Raw genomic sequence first — 23,125 nt, 5'->3', positions numbered from 1 at the left:
TTTCATTTCAGGGAATTTTAACAGAAGATTAGCAAAAGAGACGAATCGCGGCGGAATTCATCCCCTACTTGTTGGCTCCTGATCAAAAAGGTGAGTGTTGCTGCTTGGCGCGACCTGAGTTTTTCGGAAAAAAATTGCACGACAATGCTTCCTCACCCACCCTACTAACGAAATTCGCACCTTGTGATTTCCTTTTTTCCCCGGATGAAAATGGTGATGAAAGGGAAATGTTTTGGTCACATTACGGAGGTGACCGCGGAGGCGGGGCTGCAAGGCATCGGAAACGACGGGTATCAAGGGTGTTTTGCACAGTGGAAAAAAGGTTTTAACCAATGCGTGTGTGTAAATGGAGAGTACTTCGAAGGTAATTAACGTTTGTTGCACAAAAAACTAAATTTTGATTTTTTTAAATTGTGTTCAGTTATTTTTGGGTCCCTTACAGTACACCTCCATATTTCCCACCCTATCTGTCCATTTTATCCAATCATCCTCATCCAGCACGAGGCATCGAAGGCCTAATTCCATTTTTCATCAATTTATCCGATGCCCCAAGCTTCTGAACCATTGATTGCCACTGACAACGTGATTGTTTTTACGCACTGTTTCCTGTTCTCCGGTCTTTACTCTTCTGAATGCCCTTGTTAAGCGGTATTGATAAAACTTACATCGCTGTTACAAAGCTAATATATCATCTTGTCGACTATGTTGTAGGAAATACATTAGAAGTTTAGTGAGGGTACCACTGCCCACACGCTTTTTTAAGGTAAAATTCTCTTCACAGATGACAATAAATCAATCACTTATCTTTGATAGACTTTGGATAAGCGGCTTAAGAATTATGTCTATATGAAGCCGAGATGTACATCCTTCAGGAGATTACGCCGATATATATCATTGGATTCATAAATTATGGGACTTGCACACATGTCATTCCGACGATAAAACCTCTGTGATATTTTGAAATTTGCGAAATAAAAATACTCTCCTATTATCTCGATAAAACATATAGGTTGAAGTGATAATTTAACCCAGAAAAAAAACTTTTAGTTTTTTTTTCTGGGTTAGAAATTTTCCAGGAACACTTAAGGGCCATGGAATACCACCCGTTTCACTTGGGGGTGTTCCACTGTCCCTAAACCCCCGGCAAGATTGCTGGCCCTCCTAACATAGTACTCAAAACTTCGCCCTATGAAATGAAGAATTAATGGAAAAGTCCACAGAGGAAGACCAAGTGACAAGTACAATTCCATTCTTCCAATGGAAACATCTACCTCCAATCAATTGTCCATTTTTCCCTTGCGCCCTCAGGGAGTAAAAAAGGACTATAGCACTGTATAGGGTGAAGACGGGTTATTAGCCATTAAGTAGATGCCATTGAGGCAAAAGGAATGAATCTCCCCAGCGCCCAAAACTCATGACAACAATTTAGGGAAATCATTTTCGTTTTCTAGACCAGTGATTCCTAAAGCAGGATTCAAGATCTAATTTTACAAAGATTTCCTTTCATTGCGGCTTTTTCTAATTTATTTTAGGTAAGGAAAGGGTAACTGTTTACTAAGTTCATAAGTTGCAAATGATAAGGATACGGTCCTCCTCACGGTCAGAACTGAAGGACGCTTCCTATAGTTTTAGGTATTAGTGGTATTAGCTATCGCAGAAATGCCCTTTGACCAACAATGATTTACGTATCAAATTTGGAGAATATTAACTGATTATAAAACCTAAACTTCGTATAGTTTTTTTTCAATATTATTTTAGGACAAAAGTTAAAACATTCAGAAGGTTTTGTAATTAAGGAACGGCATGTGTGCTATTCTTGATCTGATTTTAATCAATACTTTTTGGATCAAAAAATGGTCTACCAATGCTATAACTGAATATTTTTCTGCCACCGCATATTATGGCAGCAGGTAGACTTAGAATGACAAAAAAGACATTCCTCAACACCATTGAATACTTAGTATCGTATTAGGAGGCAGATACCGACATCTGAGGTTATTTGTGCCATAAGGGAAGGGTGGGGAAGAAAGGACGGAGAGAAACCCGGCTTCGGCCCGCCCGCTCTTGAAAAATAGCACCGAGGGGACTACGGATCTGCGGGATCGGGGTAAAATTGTAGTCATCAGACAAGCGAGAAAAATAGGAACCCTTGGTCAAAACCATTATGGCAGGAAATCCCTACAAAACTCTCGAAACAGCAAAAAAAAAGGTTTTAAACGCTATTTTCAGGAACAAAAAAATCTTCAACGATACGCCCGCAGATAAAAACCTGTCTTGAGCACCTATTTGGTGATAATACAGGGGATACAACTTAAAATTATTTAAAGAACTTAGATAACTGGGTAAGCTTATAACCTAGCCCATTAATTCCTCAACGCCCTAATACCGGTTGTTTTTGGCCTAGGGATATGCCGGTTAATCAGTTATTTATGAAATACAAAACACTTTTTTGAAAGGAAAATTTCGCAACATCCATTTTTCAAAATTACCCACCCGTTGATAAGGGAAAAATTTATTCCCTACCGCATTAGCTCATCCAACGAAAATTGACTCGTGGTAATTTGGGAGGAAAAAATGAACGTATTTATGACAACCATTGGTCACACTCGTAAGCGACGGTACGAAAGAAGCGTAATTCATGCTTCGACAAATGAGAAAGTAATCGCAATATATTGCACGTGGAACTAAGGCGGACAATTACCTCTTGAGTCATTTTCCTGGAAGAGTTGGCAAGAGTTAACCGGCATACTGAAACAGCTCGAATTCACTAGACGTCAGCAAATGTCTTATTAGAAGGAAAGCAACAATATTGCCTCACTAGGAAAACCAAAAGCGGCTGTTTCATGTGTATATTTAACCACAATAGACCCAACTTCGATGAAGTAAATTGGATTCATAGAAAATTATTTGTACTTTTCCACCAAATCTTAATTTCAGGTAAAGCATGTTTCAACGCTAAGCGGCACCAGCAGGTACATTCAGATCGGAGTCCTGTAGATTACCTAATAGCAACTACGAAGTGAGGGAGTATTGTTGATAATGGTCATCCTGAGGGCTCTTCATTTGTTTTACAGAATGTTTGTATGTTTTGTATAACCATTATTTCGTAAAAATAGTGAAGAATGATTTACTTAAGACGTTTACGCTTTTGAATTAATACATTTCCATCATTTAAAACAAAATAGAAACCTCTTACTGTGAAACTCGCAATTTTTATCCTTGCAATCATGGAAAATTTTCACATAATTTCTCCTAATACCATTCGGCTTTTTGGTATATATAACACCGGAAATGTTAATGGTAAATGAGATGTGATACTTGTAAAAGAAAACTCCGGCAAAAAAAGCCGGCCTCGGTGGCGGTGGGGTAGTTAAGTCCTCGCCTGCCAGACCGTAGGTCACGGGTTCGTATCCCACCTGGGTAGGTGGTCCCTATCCAGGGTATAGATGTTTGTGTCGTGCTTTGTGAATCCTCCCTTGTAAAGACCTATATGTGCTGTTTACGGGGAAGTTGGAAATATATAAATAAATGAATTAATTTAAAAAATTAAATCGCTAATCAGAAAACTTTTAGGATGTTTCGCAGAAGTTTAAACGTGCCAAATAGACATTGAGTTCGATCATAGAAAACGGCCGCACATACATCATATATATTGAACTCTCTGGAACCTAAGGATATCGATCGAAGAAACTAGAAGCGATTTACGAGGATAATAATAAACAAGAATCAAGGATGAACACTTCGTGGCGCGTAAAAAAAGATATTCTTAATTCCAAACTTAGAATAAAGAAAAACAAGAAGACAGAAACTTCGATATCTTCAACTCAGGTGTAACAAACTTGCAGTGGAATAACGCAAAAAAATTAAAATGAAAGAAAGCCACATAAATATTGAATTAGGATAAGAAGTAATGCAAACTTGTTAGAAAAACTACAAGCACGTGCAGATTTCTGGTTAATTCATTTCCTCAGGGACTATCGAGTTCACGGTACTAAATTGAACACACACTTTCAAATCACCTATGAAGATTAATTTGCGAAGATCCATATAAAGTTATTCCTACACTCAAAATTTGACTCCACAGTCATATTAAATAAATAAATTAAATATAGAATACAAATAAAAAAGGTAGTAGATAATGGTAATGGCGGAAACAAATTGACCGATGATCCTAGAACTACTGTTTTTAAAAACGCAGACCATCTAGATACATCAAAAGGACCGATTTCAGATAAAACAAATGCTTCGAATCGATGGTATTTACTGTTCAGAACTAGGGGATAGAGAGAATTTTTCAGTTTCAAGACCACACCAAACACCATTTAAAGATTAAGGACTCACAGGTGCCGAATGTTGAGTTTTGAACTATGACAACAAAACGAGTTATTTATTCAGAACAATGGTCACTGAGAGATACAAAACACAGTTATATGTATTGACTTAACAAGAGACGCGGCAAAGATCAACAGGAAACCTAAATAACTTGAAACGAGCATCAAAGCTCCACATAATCTCAAGCCAACACATCCGATAAAAGCATCTGAAACGATTTCAACACGTGACCAAGAGAAAATCCGTGAAGATTTATTGGGTCGAAATGGACGTGGATTATAATCTCCGAGGGACGTGTGTCACACCGGAGAACTAGATTACTACTTCACATTTCTCAACTCGACTAAGTCGATCTTACGAGTTAATTACACGACCATCTTAAGTCGATGAACTATTACATCGATGCTAAGAATAGTTCTCTCAGAAAGGCTGACGCACATCGTACTATTATATTTTATTCCAAAGCTAATCGGACTGGTCCGTATTAAATCTCGCAATCAATAATGCAATCCTTAGGTGAGAATAAAGGCCATTTTATAGAAAAAAGTGGCATAAAATATATATTAGGATTAACGAAAAAATTTTCTTGACAGGTTGGCGGCGTTTTTTAGAAACATTACCGAGGACTGGACGCCTTCCATTACTCTTCCGCTGAATTATAACAGCAATCTGCCGCACATAGCGTATACAAATTGAGTTGAGCTTTTGCTTAGACAAATCATTTTCTTTGACAGCCTTTACTCATAAATTCCATGCTTAACCACGTTATATTTCAATACGAGGCGAAATTTTACACAATTCACATTTATAATAAACAAAATACGGAGGCAAAGCGTAAGAAAAAAATAAATCGACACTGCTAGTTCCAAAGTTTCACGCTATTTTTCCGTGAATTCAAAATTGGCCAAACCCCACGCTCATTTTTATGCCAACTTCACCAGGTTACATGCTTAAGTTCTCTATCGTCCAACCGTCCACGGTAGTTGGCCGAAGAATAAAATTACGATAATCAAAATGGGACCTAGGCCATGTGGTACAGAAACACAGAAGCCATCTAAATATAAACCTATAAATTTTAATCGAGTACAAAATAAAAATTATTAACGAAAACATGTTAAACATAGATACGCATTCTGTAAGCAGCATTAATACTAATACATTTAATACATATAATACATTTGAAGGTAAATATTTTACTTCACTACCTCAAGTTTCGTGAATTAAGTTTTTTCATACAATTTGGAAATGATAGAAGTAGTTTGAAAAATATATTTTAAGAGAGGAAAGGCTTCGGGATGTTGTGCTGGTTGGTGTTTCGGCTTGAGGATCCGGGTTCAAAACTCGGCGTAGGCGGATATTCTTTTAGAGATTACCCAATCTCTGCTGGAGCGATTTGTGGATAGTAATTCATGCTTAGCAATCTATACGTCTGATGGGTTGTTAACGTGTGGTCCACTAGAGGCGCTTTTCGTTAAGAGCATGCAATAGCCGATGCCGGGTTTCTCCATCACCTTCCTCTTCCCCATGGAGCAAATGACGTTAACTGTCGGTGACCTCTATAATGCCAAACCATAACGTCGAAAAAAAGCCCACACTCCTTTCGCCATTGGGGAATGTAATACGCATGAAAAATACCACCACATTCCACAGACTTTATAACAAATACATCTTAATCAAACTACCCACTGCAATAAACGGTGTGCGATTGGATATACACAAAGAAAAACTAGTTTTGTCAAAATTTTAAGCCATGCATAAACATTTGAAATGCCGCTTTTTCTAAAGCGCGTAGGTCTCACTCGAAGTAAAGTAGGAAGAGTTCGTACCGAGAGGATTATTTTATATTTAACACACGAAATAAAGTGTATTACTTTGAAATGGAATGCCAAATTGAATCGAGAAGGGATTTCTTCCAAGTTCCACAGACAGCAAAAGGATTCATAGATGAATCATTCTTATTGTTAGAAGAAAATTACATGTTTTCGAAATAAATACACGATAAGCAACAAGTTGCACGATCACAACATATTTTTCGAAAAAGTCGATTTCGAAATGCATTTCGATCTCCTGACAACGAAAATGATAGTCAAAAGAGTGTATAACACACAGTTTTTGACTATATTTGCAATTGATGGACGAGTAATATATTTTAATATATCCCGTAAACTAACAATAAGTTTGACTGGGGTGGAAGTAAGCATCATGGTATCAAAAAAAATAGAACAGCGATCACAGAAAAATGTAGGGTGTTCGGACGGTGGGCTACTACTGCAATATATTTCACCGTGAGCACAGAGGGATACGGTGGTTTCCTATTATTATTATTTTATCCCCTGAATCGAAAGATTATTACTCCTGGAGTACGTATTCCACGCTTTTAGATTTTTAAATGACGATATCTATTTTTCGCGATTAAAGGGAAAGTGAAAATTTTCAAGCGCGCGAAAACGCGACGGCTAAGTATGAATGCCGGGAAAACTCCCGTGTGACGTCGTTCTGGTTCCCGCTGCCGCAGGTGAGGTGACCTTGGGGCGAGGCTCTGAGGGCTGATACGACGCAGGATGCTAGCAGGTAGCGCTTGGCTTAAATAAGAATTATTAATACCTTATCAAACGAGGAAAACTTTCCGACCTTAACCAGTTTTAATAGGTGATTATTAAGATATATTTCCTTGAGTTCTGAGCCTCATGCATGCATTGGCAACCTCAGACGATGTAAAACTCCTATCTAATCGTATAGAAACTAGGTCCCTGTGACGTCACGTGGAGTGGCATCGCATGGGCGCCAATCTGGCCTTTTTCAAATGAGGATAAAATTGACGTTTGCCATTCGTCTAAACCGGTATTTCTAAAACAAAATAATTGGTATATTATGAATACACTAATGGTGGGTAACGAATCGCAATCAATGCCCTTCGTTTTCTTTGATGAAGTAAACTACCCTATTCCTCAGATCGGGAAGAGCCATCATGACTATGAAATTCAGGGTGAATGATGTCAGTGCTTTGATTGCTCGCATATTCCCCACATTCCATCTGCTCTCAGGGAGCATATTTCCACACGTTATTAGTTTGAACATATATTGCACTACAACACGATTCGCTTGTCATGGTATTACCATTTAACTTATATAATGTGTTATCGATATTGGCGGAGTATATTATTTGCTCCGAAACTTTCGGCGATACGATTTTTTGAGCATGGCGTGCCAATAGATTAGCGGATGTAGAAAACCAAAATAAACATATATAAATAATAACAGATACAAATAAATAAATATATATATATGATAATAGATAAACCTCCCCCAAAGACTCAGAGAAATAAAAAAATATTTATAACTATTGTCTAGCTTCTGCGTATAATAACTGCATCTGTTTAAAGATAAATTTTAATGCCAAAATGTTGTAAATTGTATTTCCAGGCATATCATTTTTTTTTAATTTCCCGGACCCCCGTTGCTCGGGGGGAAGGGGTCATCACCCCAGGCCATTCCATCCCACAACCCCCGAAGCATATTCCTAGTTACGCCACTGCTTTTGAGAGTCACTTTCGAATTGAAGGTGGCAGAAAAAACAATAGGAAAACCAGTAGCGAGGCGTCTGGTCATCGCCAATGACCAAACCAAATAGGAATAAAAAACACTGCACATTGATCAATTTGCTTCAAAACGATTGTTCCTACGTCTTTATTAAGACCTTTCGTACACTTTATTTGGAAATTTTATTTTTATTTTATACCGGATACAGCTCTTATTGGCCATTTTACACCGAGGTGTTCAACAAATGTAGCAAATAAACGTACACAAACAACCATGCCCTGGACCGGGGGACCTATCCAGGCGGGACTCGAACCCGCGACCTCTTGTTTGGCAGGCGAGAAGGTTACCCCGCCGCCACCGAGGCCGGCAAAAGTTACATTAAAAAGATGACCGAGCAATAGAATGCGTCCGCCCCCTTCGACCGAGGACTTTTGTTAACTTTTTTATTTTTCACTTTTGCCCATAAATCCACACAAGAGAGGAGGACAAAATGGTTTTTACGATTTGTTTTATGCACGCAGATAAAATTTCATGAACGACGGGACCTTGGACACGGGATATACGCCACACATGCGATAACTATACGCTTCTCCGCAGAGGAACACGAATTATGTTGAAAAAAAAATTACACAGCTGCATAGTGCTACAAATAACTGGGTTGAAATCAACTTTCGTTAATTTCTTGACATTTGCAATCACTAATGGACACCGGTTGAGAATAAGTCGCACATCCGAAATACGATTTCCCAACGACATTCTTAACGAGTGGGAAGGGAACATGAGGCATGAGAATACGTTCTCGACTCAATGCATAAAGGGAGCACTGGAGATACTAGGTCAATGATCGGGCATAGCGAAACACATCGCTCTAGAACAGTATATGGAGTCGTCATATGGAAAACGTGAACTCCCAGCGAAACAAATGAATTTCGATACAACGAAACCGGTTGGAATGACATCGCTCACTTGCAAGACTGAAAGAGCAGGAATGGATTTATCGTGAGCACCTATCACGAATATTTCATTGCCTGGCTTACCACCAGTGGGAAGCCAGGCAATGAAAACAGGAGAATGATTCTCCGGTAGGCCGCTGAATGTTTTGTCGCCCATTGCAAATTTAAATTGGTTTACAAAATTCGCCTTTCGCGTCGCTGACAGACGAAACTAAGTATCCGAATTTCATGGAGATAAATAAGTCCAGGAGGTAAGGTATAAAGGAAATACAAATTCGCTGATCATCGGAAAGTTGACAACAGTTGCCATCTTCACCCGACTGATTACCTTCGAAGACTTCGTCAGTAACATTCGCCGGGAAAGCACAAAATCCTTGATAAATAGGCGTGCTAACCAAAATGTATACTCGTGATGGTGTGGAGCTATCAAATTCATAACTTTCCCAACCACTCCTCTCTATTTGAATACAATATTGCTATTTCTAAGAATTAATGAATGGCCTGAATGGATACACTACTCGACGCGCTGTGGACATTTTTGGAATCCGATGAAAATGCAACACAAATCCAGCTTAAACGGGAAGGACTAGAGTCTCTTCTATGTAGTCCACTTGCTTATAACCGTATTTCAGTAACTGAAGAACGTATTTCGTACGCGTATCGAACTGAAATTTCCTACGGAAGTCTCGTATTGAAATTTACCCAGAGAAGCACAATGAATGGAACAGGTTAATCGGACGGAACAGATTAAAACCAATCGTCTTCACTCGACGCACGGAACACAATGGGTGGAAGACACTTCCTGACTCGAGGAGAAACAGATTCCGCACCCCGGCAAGCCACTTTCCAAGACCAACGCCAGCAAGTGTCACGCAAGGGTGACCAATGCACCAGACCAGATTAGAGACCGGCTTCTCCTGCCTAGCAATAGCCTTCTTTCTGCTGAAAAACCTCTCTAGCACACTCATGACCACGAATATAAACACTGCATCTTCGTCGCAAGAGGGCACGGCATTTGATCGCTTACTCCTACCATGCGGCGTCTATCCTAGATGTCACTCCCGGCGACTTCTTGTCTATGACTACTTCATCCCTTCCGTTAAATCTAGATTTTTTATGTTAGACTGCAAAGGGAAAAATTCACATACATGGAAAGAATCGAGTCACTTTGGCGGCCCTGATGATAGTTGCCACTTTCAAAGGATAAAAACCCCGCGGTCGGCGTTTTTAGTACCACATAGGCGGCGTAGTGATCACTAAAACATAGCTTTTCCATGGTAACCCTTCACTTGAGCGGAAATACTTGGGATCACTAAAACTGAAAATGTTGAAGATCCAGAGACAGAATGGTCCGTGGTTATGAGAATCCTTGCTGTAGGGCACCCACTTTCACGAAGATATTCTTCCCACAAATTAGATCACACACGAACGCACTGCATAACACGTCGCGGCGAGCTATGGCATTCCAAATGGTATACGAAGTAAGATAGTAAAGGCACTCACCTGGACTCCTCCATTGCGGCTAGTTGCGTGGACACAAACGAACTGAGTGCTGCGAGGCTAACCTCGCCTTTGCATCTACGCTAGCTCAAACACACACACGCTGGATCGCGGAGGGGAAGAACAGGGAGAGTGGGGGTGGGAGGGGAGGTTGTGTGGTGTGAAAGAAAAAACAGCGAGAGGGATCCGAAGGGCAGCACCGTCACACCGTTAACTTCGTGAACCTGAGTCAAGGTACGGCTACGGCGACACATAGCCCAACGCAGAAGCTTACGGACAGCACCTCCTTGCGATATCACCGTTTTTAGTTGTCACTTTTTTGAAGCTGGACGTCAGATGGCAGTGGGTAACAATGCGCGTCTACTGTGATTGCTGCATTGCATGGCGGATATACGTATGAAGTAGGAAGAGGAATTTGGAAATATTTATGCGATGAATGGGTAAAAGGTCTTCTTTTGTCCCTGCATTCTCTATGGACTATGGAGCTGCAAAGGAAACGGACACACTTTGTGTGAAGCCAAAGTTTCTTCAAGGCAAATTGAGAACCACATGGTATTCGACTCCTGTAACGCATCATCACAGCACATCGTAACGCATTATCTTCGTAGGTGATATATTAACATATCCATTGTTTGCATTTCCTTTATTGAGGCATAATTTTGCTGTAAGTATCTATCATATATGAATGCCATTGATTCTACCTATTTAAAATGAAAATAACGCATTCTAACATACGTGCGATTCGATCATTTTCCACGTTATTACATTTTATATCCCCTCACACCACACACATTAAACGAAAATTAATGCCCATCAGACACAACCATAATTTAGCCGGCCGCATTTATCTCTTGTAGGAAGAATTTTACTGCCTCAATCTACCATTGTGTAATATCAAATGACCTCTGGGAAAAGATTATATCATCCGCCGCATTGGGTTCTCCTCAATATAAAAGACAGCTGAAAGTAACTACACACTACAGAGGTCAAGGTCTAAGGAAAACACTTAAATCCCCAAACCAAAATCGGTATTACCACTAATTATCATTTATGTATGTTTTCTACTGATTGAGGTAGACATAATTGCAGTATTCACGAAGTATTCTGCTAGTCTCCACTCCCTTCACGATCCAATCCTCTTTATCCGGACATATGGCTTACTCTCTTCCATTCTTTTATAAAAGAAACAAATCTCTTCCGTCCCCACCCTAGTTTACCCAGTTTTTACCAAAGTAAATGGAAGTAAACAGCGAATGAAATAGACTTTTCTAAATACCTGACAAATCCCTTAGTTCGCGGGCATTGAATTTAATGGAAACGAGCGTGATGCGCCCGCTCCCGGCGGGCTTCCCCGCTCTTTTCAATGCACGTCCACAGAGGGATAGGCGCGTTTCTAATTTTAAAATGTAGAAAAAAAGGCAGGGTCTTATGTACAAATTTAATTGGAATGTTCATGTACAAATTGAGGTCAGAGGACCTCTTTAAACACAACATTGGAAGTAATTACACTATCCTCTGTTAAAAGCACATGATGACTCATACTTACGTATCAACAGGAGACTTGAATGTGGAATCAGCCGCAATTTGATAAAAGTTATTTAAAGAATGCCAGATACTGTTGCAAATGAACAAATGTATCAGTTTGTGCGCCGTTAACGTCAGGAATATTTACCGTTTTTTTAATTATTTAAAGGCCAATTTTAGGAAACAATAGCAATATTTAGGAAGTAAGATATGCCGTCGCATGTTCTCTGATAAATTCTGTGCATTTTGGTACCTCATTTGTAGAGTTTGGTTGCGTATAAGTTGAGAAAAAGGTATCTATACAGTAGAAATAATATAGAAGATAAAATTGCCAACCGAAATAAACAGCCAGAAAACAAGTGCTATCGTCGGAATCAGCCTATCAGAACCTTCACGTGATCTCGGATTAAGTCATTTCAATTTAGGTCGCATGCACAAAGACGATTATAGCATACTTAATCCGAGGTTATCCCTTAACATGTCGGATCTAAAAGTGTATCAGCATGGAAGGCTCATATTACACTCTCCGACTCGAGTAAAGTTGTCCAACGCAACTCAGAATACCATTTCGAAAATAATTCCGCAGTTAGATTGCTCCGCTCCCAAAACATTCCATCTCTCCAACTCCACGAATTCAGATGACGTAATATTTCGCGGGGACTGTACTGCGAGAAAGTGACCTCCGAGATGCATAATATAGGCCGGAACTATACCTACCCCACTTTCATTGAAACGCTCCACGCGAAGTGCGGGATATGCGCTTCTAATGGCATTCCTAAGACAGGGTTAAACTAAGTTTAACTTTTATATGTTGTCTCACGCCTCATTTTATGCGTCAATTCAATTTCCTTTTAAATACTCATGCATTAAGCATAGCAATGATATAATTTAAGAACAATAGCCCAGGCGAAGAGACCATCCCACCAAAAGGAAGATCTATTTACGGCGGGAAATTTGAACATCGAAGTTAGGAAACAGTTTAACAAAACTTACATTTGGGGTACGTAAGTGGGCTATGTACAAAGACAGCCACGTAGAATTCAAGGGCCTTCGAAATGTGGTGCTACAGAAGAATGATGAGGATCAAATTGATTAGTAAGTAATGAGAGATTCCTACGAAGAGTAGCATAGAGGAAAGGCCACTTGATAACTTTGACCAGAAGACGTAACAACCTTATAGGTCATATTTTGAGACATGATGACCCGATGAAGGCAATCGTCGAAGGACAAGTAGGTGGCAAGAACGGTAAAAGGAAGACCTCGAATGAAATATATGGAACAGGTAAAGAAGGATGAGAAAGAGAAGAAATACGTGTGAGTGAAAAGATTAGCTGATAGAACAATTGAATGGAGAGCTGCGTCAAAACAATCTTAGGATATTTGACCAGGGATGATGATAATAATTTAAGACGGAATTTTAGGCAATTATTTCCAGGGAACAATTAAGTTCCGTCAATTACTTCAGTATTCTTATGGCAGAATTCGAGAAACAAACAAATATACACTCACATAGAGCATAATTTACGGGAAACACATCTTTCATTTAACATATGAATACGAAATTGTAATCAAGGGAAAAAATAACATTAAAATGGCAAATAAAATCATTCCAATCGACACATCTCCTTCGTCGCCTTAATAATAAATTGGATAAAATCACATAAAACACAAGCAACCATTAGCGATACATACATTGATAATTATTGATAGTTATCGCAGAGAAATTTTACGGAACTAACCCAAAATAAAGTCAAATATTATTTAGCTGGAGTCCTTTGGAATATAGCGCTGGAGAAGGCTATAAAAAAATACATTTGACAGAAACGGCCACCAACGTGGAAGTGCTATGAAGAATTGGAGAGGTACAAACACTGCTTAATTTAATTAGTAAAAAAATACGCGAAATTATAGTCCACCACCTATGTCAATCCAAGTGAATGACAACCATTGTGGAAGGATTGTTAGAGGTCCGTGTAAGATGAGACAGACCAAGAAAAGAATATCTGGAAGAGATCTTTGCAAGAATAAGAAATAAATATGCGAAGAGACTAGATACGGAAAAAAGAAATTTGGACGCCAAGCAAACTTAGGACTGAGGACAAATAGAGATGACCTGGCCTATCCGGTAAATCCTTGATCTTATGGAGCGCCACAGTTCCCCTAATTATCTTATCCTGAATGCTCACTGAAAATTTACGTCCTACAGAGGCGATAAATTAAGAGATATATTTTGCCGATCGGACATGGATAGGAATTCGAATAAATACTACGAAGAACTTAGTGTCTATTTGATCTTCGGCACCCGCCGCTACAACCAGACCATGAACGCTTCCGTGATTTTCTGATGAGATTTTCACAGAAGATGTCACGGCTCATTTAAAATTTGCATATCTTATTTATTTTTGTGTGTTTTACCTGCAGCCTTTGATCTCGTATTCAATTCCTGCTGCCTGTTAAAGATTAAAGCATTGGAGGAAATCCTTAGTCTTAATAATACTGTTCAATCACTCAGCGAAGAACCCATTCCTCGAGTGTCTTCAGACTTTCGTAACGGGTATTACAGTTTTTTACTTGTTATTACTTCCCTGATAGATTAAGGTGATCGTTGACGTCTCAACAAAGAGTGACACACTTCAGCCTATGTTTAATGGAGCTGAAAAAAGCTGCTTATGAGACAAAACTTTCCTCTACCACCTTGGGCTTGATTACACTCCCAATGCGTATCAATGGAGTAAAAATATTATTAAAATACATTCACGAACCATGTGACTGACAACTGGGGGCAGAAAATCTAAGTCTTGGCAAGGTGGTCGCGTGAATAAAGCGCAGAATCGTTTACGCAATATTTTTTTAAAGATGTCGGGTGCCTGTGAAGACTACGATTAATGCTGTCGATATCTATGACATGGTTTCCGAGAAATATGCGCGTATAAATTAATTTCAACTGAAATAAATCATTAAAGATCAAAGCTCAGCCTAAATAGCATTCGATACGAGTTCACTTTCAACAACATGTTTATTATACATTTTCGGACCAGACTTGCACGTAATGTTCCATAAGGTATAGCAATGAAGATGGCATACGTGGCTGACAAGGTCAGAAAATTTACCTCCTCAGTCCACCTATAAAATTTTACTTTTCCGGAGCTCACATCCGTCGACAGAAACTCCTACAGACGAAAAATCAGAATTAATATAAACTTACAGTGAGAGCTTTCTGCTTTGTACTCCTGACCTGTCAGTGTATACCATCTAAACTTCACGGGAAATTCTCAACCCTCCGTAAATTCTTGTACATCCAACAGAAGGAAACGGGAAACCACTGTATTCAAAAAATCCTAGAAAGTTCCATTTTTAAACAATATAATGCTATTATCAAGAACAGTCACTTTGTTACTTCTAGAATATATATTTATTCTATTTTATTTCGACCGGTTTCGGCTGTTACACCATTATCAAGTACAAACAATATTTTTATTTTATATAAATATTTTATTATTTTTTGTACTTTATAATGGTGTAACAGCCGAAACCGGTCGAAATTAAAAAAAAGATATATTGTGGAAGTAACAAAGTGTCTCTTATCGATAATATGGAGCCTTTCCACCACGTACAAGTTTCAAGTTTCGATTTAACTTTAATGCTAACCCCTTTTATTAAATGTTTCGGAGGCAAAAGTCTCCTCAATCGGATCTCCGGAGAAAGCAGTATAAGAGCGGGCAACATCAAATGAAGACAATACGAGTATTAAATACAATTAAAGCTCGCGTCAATTTCCACATTTAATTATTTCTACCAACCTAGGTTTCGGAACATAAAGCTATATAAAAATATATATAAATATATAGCTAAACATAAAGCTTCTGTGGCCGTTTCTCTTGTGACTGAAGGAGAGAGTCACCGACCATTGCGTGGAAGTTTTGTGGGATGGGAGGGGTCACCTGTTCTCGGGTCGCAGTGGCCGGAACTTCTACGGGAGACAATGCCTTGTCTTCCCTGCGGTCTTGTTGCACTCCGTGAGTCAAAGGCTCGTGGACAACCCTACCCCTGTTACGCCTCGTGCATTCATTCTTTCTTCGACCGCGCCGGCGACTATCAAAAGAATTTAGTTTTTTACATATTTTATGTCCTCTTCGATCTGTCGTATGTATATGACGATATCCATGTACATAATATCCTCCGAGCCACCTCTGGGGTGTTTGTTCGGGAGATTTTAATGTTTATGTGATACATCATTTTACATATTTTCCATTAATTATGGTAATTTATAATTACATACCTATGCTTTTTTCTACGAATCCCAGCGAATTGACTAATTTTTGTACATATTAAGTTCTTTTTAATTCTAGATCCCAACTCCTAAATATAAATAAATTAAGAATTATTTAAGGTTACCTCAGTGTAACCAACTTACACTCCCCCAGTAAATAACATTTTATATATTTGTTTTTATTTATTTTTCATCGCCCCGAAAACAGCTCGTTTAAGGCCTTTTACATCGGAGGAAATAACATGATTCAACGACTATCACACACAACCATTCCCTGGGTAGGGGCAACCTACCCAGTCGGGACTCGAACCCGTAACCTTCGGTTGGCAAGCGAGGACTTTTACCTCGCTGCCACCGACGCCGGCAAATTTTATAATTTTTATTTTTGATTTACCCATTACCTTCTATCTATTACATAATTATCCACCCGCACTTCGGCCAGGTTATACCCACGCGCAACCCATGAGCTTCGTACGCATTCGGCTCATCCGTTCTCCGCACATTTTACCTGCCTCGGAGGATACAAACGTCCGTTATCTCACAGTGCCCAAAGCTACCTTAACCATGACTTTCTGTATTCCACGCATTACCCCACGCCCAACTTCGCCGATCGCGAGCTTCCAAAGCTCCAAACTTCGCATATTGCCACTATGCCAACGGCATCAGTTCGTCTATCAGGCCTTAAGTAGCTATAAAGTTTTTATATATCTGATACATTTAAACAGAAAACAAGAGGGTAAGTTGTTCTAACTGATGCCTCATTCACATCACGATTGTTCAAGCGATTGTCGGAACTATCGTGCATTCACACGACGATTGTTAAAACCTGTGCTGCCCTCATGTACTGACATCTCTAAGTGAACGGGAAATTGATGGTTAGCAAAGCTGTTGAGGTATGCAGGGTCTAGATATTAATGTGTTCAACGTGTATTTACCGAATAATTTTTCTTCCGCCTACATTCTTCCTTCCTAGGACAAATCCATGAAACAAATAGAGTTTCACGAGCTTTTCGTCTTTCTCTTTTCGCTTCCGTTTCCGGTCTCCCAGCGCCTAACCATCGTAAAGTGGCAACGTTCGGAACTACGTCAACTGTTATCAGGACATGCATCCACACGGCTAGTTAGGCCAACTATCGTAAGGACGATCGCTCGGACAATCGTAATGTGAACGAGGCATGACCAAACCAACTGCACGCGCTCCAGCTCGTTTGACGGATTTATTCGCCATAAAAACACACTGCTTACTGTTGATGAAGCCCCTCTCATGAGCATCCCATACACTGGCAGCATACTCTAAGTAAGGTCTCAAGAGTGAAAAGTAGCCCGTTTCTCTTGCATATCCCGAGAATTCTTTTCACAAAACTGAAAAAAAGGCAATGGTCATTTCCAAAACAGACGCATGGACAAGTGGACCTTTTTCAACCCTTTCTGACGGTCATAAAATGTGAGGAATACGGGTGCAACCGTAGCTGCTCTACCCTTCACCCTGAAACCTACCTGCACCTTACGCAGTCTCGCGTTGAATGGAAGGACAGAGGATTAACACCCCTTCTGCAACAGGCTTAAGAGGTTAGATGCTTGTTTCACAATGGAATTAACCATGGAGGTTCGAATTAACCAGCAAAACGTGGGTTGTGAAAAATATGATCGTGCCCCACCATTAGCGGAGAGGTTTAAGGTATAAGCCACCACTTGCGCCCATCTTTGTAGACAACAGCTTCACCAGGATTGCAGCTGGCTTCCTCAGGTGAATGAAGTGCAGAGAGGTGATTTTGACAGTCTTTTATACACAATATACATCCGTCTTCCCAAAGGGTCACCTTTGAGGATTAATATGCGATCTGTAATGGGGGTCGCAAGATAAGCAAAATGTCTGTTTTACAATGCAAATGGAATGGACTTGGGGGAAAAAGAAAAGGGAAAACAGTATCAGAGGGAGATGGGTACCCCTGGATGTAGATATGACAATACCTACAGCTCATGGCGAATCATCATCATAATCACCGGTCAACAATCCTAAGATTAGTTTGACGCAGCTCTCCTTTCAATTCTCCTATCAGCTACACTTTTCACACCTACATGTTTATTCTCTTTCATATCTTTCTTTACCTGTTCCATATATGTTGTTCGAATTATTACTTTCCTGTTCTTGCCATCCACTTTTCCTTCGATGATTGTCTTCATCAAACCCTTTTAGACCGTAACATTTTATTACATAGAAGTACTCATAAGCCGTCTTTCGTGTACACTTCGGAGGGGGTAAAAGAGTACATCAAACATGCTAAATAATTTCTCATTAAGGCTGAGCGTCTGATTTGGGTTTCCGCTCACTCCGCGACTGAACATGGAAAAATAGAATACTGTCAGCAGCCTTTTACTTTTCTCGGTGGCTATCAGATCTCCTCTTTATTCATGACCACTTATTCAATGCATACCATTTTCCTCATCTCGTACGATACCATTCATATAATTCATAAAGGGTTAGGAATTTTATCACATAAACTAACCGATTAAATTGAACAATAACCTCGGTAAAAAGTACTCGGTAAATTTAAGCTACTTTTCTGAAAAAGCAACTGTTTAAAATATTTTCTCAGTCAATTTAAACCTAAGTTAACCTATGATTTTTTCGAAATTACGATAAAAATAAATGCGAACAAGTTCAAGAATCCTTTCCTTTATTTTACTTAAAAAGTCACAAAACTTTAACAGCGATTGACAGTGACAGAAAAAGTCACAAAATTTTAACAGCGATCACCTTCTTCCCATTACAAGTAGGTTGATGCTTAAATTTAGATAACAATAGGCATCCATCATGAAAAAAACTGTTGGAAAATCACTAAAACGTTTCACAGTTGCACAATCACTAAAATTAAGGAAAGTAAAAAATAAAATTAAATGCATAGTAATGATAAAATAAAATATTCAACTTCATTCGAAACTAATTTTCATCGTTAATCCCACCAATGGTTTCAAGTGCCAATTTTACATCAAAGTATGTAGGACCAAGCAGAGAACGCACTCCCTTGCAATGTATCCTAGCGTAAGCGGTTTATTCTATTGATTTACGAGTAAAAAATTTCGATTCGCTGAAAGGGTTTACGGGATTTGGAAGAGCGAATTCCTATCCACGTCTTTTTTCTAGGCATTTCATTAATTAATTATCCTCGTATAGCCGTCAATGAACGGCTGCTATATTATTTTCTGTCGTATATCCTTGACCCGCCCGCAAAGTACTTTGTGGATACGAAAACCAAGTACCCAATTTCACATGCCTAGTTCCGAGCGTTAAATTTTGGTATCGATCCCATTTGGAACTGTGGGATATTTTTTCTGTGGGTCCGACGAGGTCTATTACCGCCCGCGGTACATGCACACTGCACATTGCACAGCAGAATGGACACTGTCCAAGAATAGGGGCACAGCTACGAATAATAATCCGTTCAAGCGTTAGTAATGCTGCCTATTAGGCAATGGGTTCTGGACCATAAAGAGTAGTTCTACCAACAAATAGTATTTACTCCAGGGACGCAGTCGAAAATATCGTGGTGAAAATTGCGTCAAAATCCACAAATCTACCCCGTGAGCAGGCGGGTGGAGGGGGATATTGGGACACCAGACGTTGACAAAATAAAGGAGATGCTCTGACACTCTTTGGTTCGATTAAATTCGGTCAGTTATTACTATTATTACACATTGCTGCAAGTAAGCTATTGCCTGGTGGCATCATTAGATGTATACACATGAATAACAAATGTACCTACCTAATACAAAGTTTAGAAACAGAAAAGACACCTATGGTAAAATATAATACATTAATTCTAATATAATACTACTAACAAATGAACATTGACCCAATTAACCCAATTTCATACACTCCCCATTAAACCATTACGTAATTAACCAATACGTGATGAACACTTCTTCCTAAAAATTTCGCATTTGCAGGGAAGATCTTAAAAATAACGTCAGGTAGTCGTTCCACTCCTTAATTCCTTTTTGTATTCTGTTTTTTTTTAACTGAATTTTGAATTTACGATCTTTTCCTCCTATGAAGCCGGGTGAGTCCAGCTTCAGACCTATTTCTTTCCAACCCCGCCCATTTATAAAGGCTTTGTACAGCCCGCATAGCCTATTTATGGTTCTTCTCACTTTTAGAGGTTACCATCCTAAGCTTCCTAGCGTAGCTGCTACCCTTCTATGTTTCCTTAGAGTTATGGTTCGCGGGGAAAAAATAAATCCAACACATGTCCGTACGGCAGAGAATCTCTCTTGATTTATCGCCTTTGTCGGATCTGGAAATACATTAGGGTTTTAAAATGATACTTTCCGTGTCGCTCTAAAAAAACTATTTCTAATTGATCAAGCAATCTAAGCCTAGCGCGTAGCCTCCGCGAGTCTAGCGTCTCAGCATAATTCGTTTAAAATCTGTGTACCGCTCTCTGCACGCTCGTAGCAGTTTTTTAATAATCGCGCAAATTCGCACAGTCAATGGTCAGCCGAGAATCGCATTTATTGGCTTCCAATTATGCATTTGCTTTGATTTTTACAACGTTTTTTGGGATAAATGCCGGGAACAATACTCTAGATTTGGAACAAAATTTGTGTGGTCCCAGGAGGTGGGGATGATGAAGCATTTTTACATTTTTTCCCTTAATAACTTTCACCATAAGTTACCCGGAATCTGACGTTATTGAGTTCGCGTTGAGTCAAGACCACGTTATAAAGTAGTTTGAGAAAAAAATTTGCTGCATTTTCACAAGCTACAGCCATATAAATTTATTGATCAACGATTTTTTCGTTTATCATTTTCGAACATCTTAACCTCGAAATAGCATACACTACCTTTTGTTAATAAACCTAGGCTTTATGGTGAATTAAATAGGCATTTCGTTGAAATTATTGAAAAAGGAATTAGGAAGCTTCCATGCGGCCACGAAGTAGTGATACTCGGTGTAAAAGGTATTTCAGGTAAAAACTAGGTCGGTGAATAGCAGCGATTGACGTTCAAGAAATTTGCTCCTCACTTATCTTCCAGTTAGAAACAGTTATTTCATGATTATGCCAATCATCACGATTTGATGGTGAAATAAAGCATGGATTGATACCGTGCTAGAATGTTATGGTCAATAATTTCGTCTCTACGACCTTTAGTGGTGAGTGGTACTTTCCAACGAAGTGGCTAAAACAACTGCAATATAAACTATCCACATTACGGTGGTTCCCCTTTATCCGTTGGAAGTAGGATACCACATAGATGGAATTCCAGGCAGTCCCGTATAAAGCAGACAAACTTCCTCTTATGGCGCATATTAATCGGTTTCCAATCATGTCCGCAGCGCGGCCATGAGACCAGTGCGATCCGTTTATCCTCAACATTTGCAATGACTTTCACTCACGAGGAATATCATTAAGAAGCTATGAATTAGAGGGATAATATCGCATAGAATGAAAATTTCGGGTACCATTACCAAAATTACCACTACCTTTACCAACGCCCTAATAGGGTGGTTTCCTATTATTTTTTTATTGCCTAAATCGATAGATTATTCCTCCAGGAGTACATATTTCACGCTTTTACATTTTTAAATAACGACATCTATTTTTCGCGATTAAATGAAAAGTGAAAAATTTCAAGCTCGCGAAAACGCGACGGCTAAGTATGAGCGCTGGGAAAAGCCCGTGTGACGTCTGGATGCTGCTATGTGAGGCACCTGGGTGCGAGGCTATGAACGCCGCTACGATGCAGGCTGCTTCCTGCCGAGCATTGCGGTAGCGCAGAGTACCCTACTAGCAGGTAGCGCTTGGCTTAAATAACGATTATTAATACCCTATCAAACGAAGGAAACTATCCGACCATAGGCAATTGTAATAGGTGATTATTAAGAAATATTTCCCTGAGCTCTGTGCCTCATGCATGCATTGGTAATCTCAGACGATGTTAAACTCCCATCTACTCGTATAAAATCTAGGTCCCCGTGACGTCACGTGGATTGGCATCGCATGGGCGCCAATCTGGCCTTTTTCAAATGAGGTTACTAGTGACCATAAACATTCGTCTTAACTGGGATTTCCAAAACCACATAATTTGTATATTATGAATACACTAATGGTGAGTAAAGAATCGCAATCAATGCCTTTCGTTTTCTTTGATTAAGGAAACTACCCTATTATAGTTTATTCCCCCGTGAAATTCGGATCGTTCCACCGTAAGCGACGGGATTGGCAACTTCATAAACCATATCAAATGCGCGTTGGGAGACAGTACCTTTTGAGGCCGACTGGAGAATTGCAATATTCGTGCCTTGAACACGCGTGGCACTGGGCGCAGTTATTTGCTCACAGCGGAAGGTTTGGAGCTCGAATGAGTTGTCATCCATTGCCCATCTAAATAGATTTACAAAAGCCGCAACTCACGTCTCTAACGGGCAAAGAGATTCAAATATTACGGGGAAATGAGCCATAAATAGGACTGTCAACCAAAATGTATACGCGCGATCATGTCACTTATCAAATTCACAACTTTCCACCGCTATTCCTGACGATTGCCAGCTTACACATTCAATATTGAGAATAAATTCATCGTACTAGCCTCACTTCGAAGACTCATTAAAATGTTTAAAAACCCGAAGATTTAAGCGAAATGGGGTGGAATTTTTCCATATTGAAATAAATACTTGCAATTTTCCATAATTATAAAATTTACTACGACATAGATTTCAATGTTAATACATCATCTTCAGGATCTACATCATCTTCACTTTGATAATTGGTCGCAATAAATCTAATAATTGTGGAAACTTACTAGTATTTACTTCAATACCATTAAAATGTACCCGAAGTGGCAACTATATCAAGCTTTCCACTCCTGCCAATGCAGCTGAAAATCAACTGTAACCTCCGAATTATTTGAAATTGGACCTAATGACAGTGGCGCCGACTCCATGGGGCTTGAGGGGGCCCGAGCTCCCCAAAAAATCCGTTATGGGGGGGAGGAAAAGATGTG

At 39.4% G+C, this 23,125-nt stretch overlaps 1 protein-coding gene across 4 annotated transcripts in view; it reads right to left on the bottom strand.

Moving 5' to 3' along the window:
• Nucleotides 1–23,125, bottom strand: part of LOC124168342 (bcl-2-related ovarian killer protein-like) — a 138,949-nt gene that overhangs the window by 98,603 nt on the left and 17,221 nt on the right. For 2 of the 4 annotated variants that reach the window (XR_006866917.1, XM_046546527.1), the window contains exon 1: nt 10,329–10,357. The exons of 1 other annotated variant lie outside the window; for it this stretch is intronic. Coding sequence is in view for 2 of the 3 variants with exons in the window: in XM_046546527.1 (XP_046402483.1) it covers nt 10,329–10,342 (14 nt within the window). In the remaining variant the exon portion in view is untranslated. Of the gene's footprint in view, nt 1–10,328; nt 10,417–23,125 lie in introns of those variants that run through there. One more of the 4 variants, XM_046546528.1, reaches the window with a different exon arrangement.

The sequence above is a fragment of the Ischnura elegans genome, chromosome 11 (assembly GCF_921293095.1).
Source record: "Ischnura elegans chromosome 11, ioIscEleg1.1, whole genome shotgun sequence".
Classification (NCBI taxonomy): Eukaryota; Metazoa; Arthropoda; class Insecta; order Odonata; family Coenagrionidae; genus Ischnura; species Ischnura elegans.
This window is presented reverse-complemented; position numbering and strand designations above follow the sequence as displayed.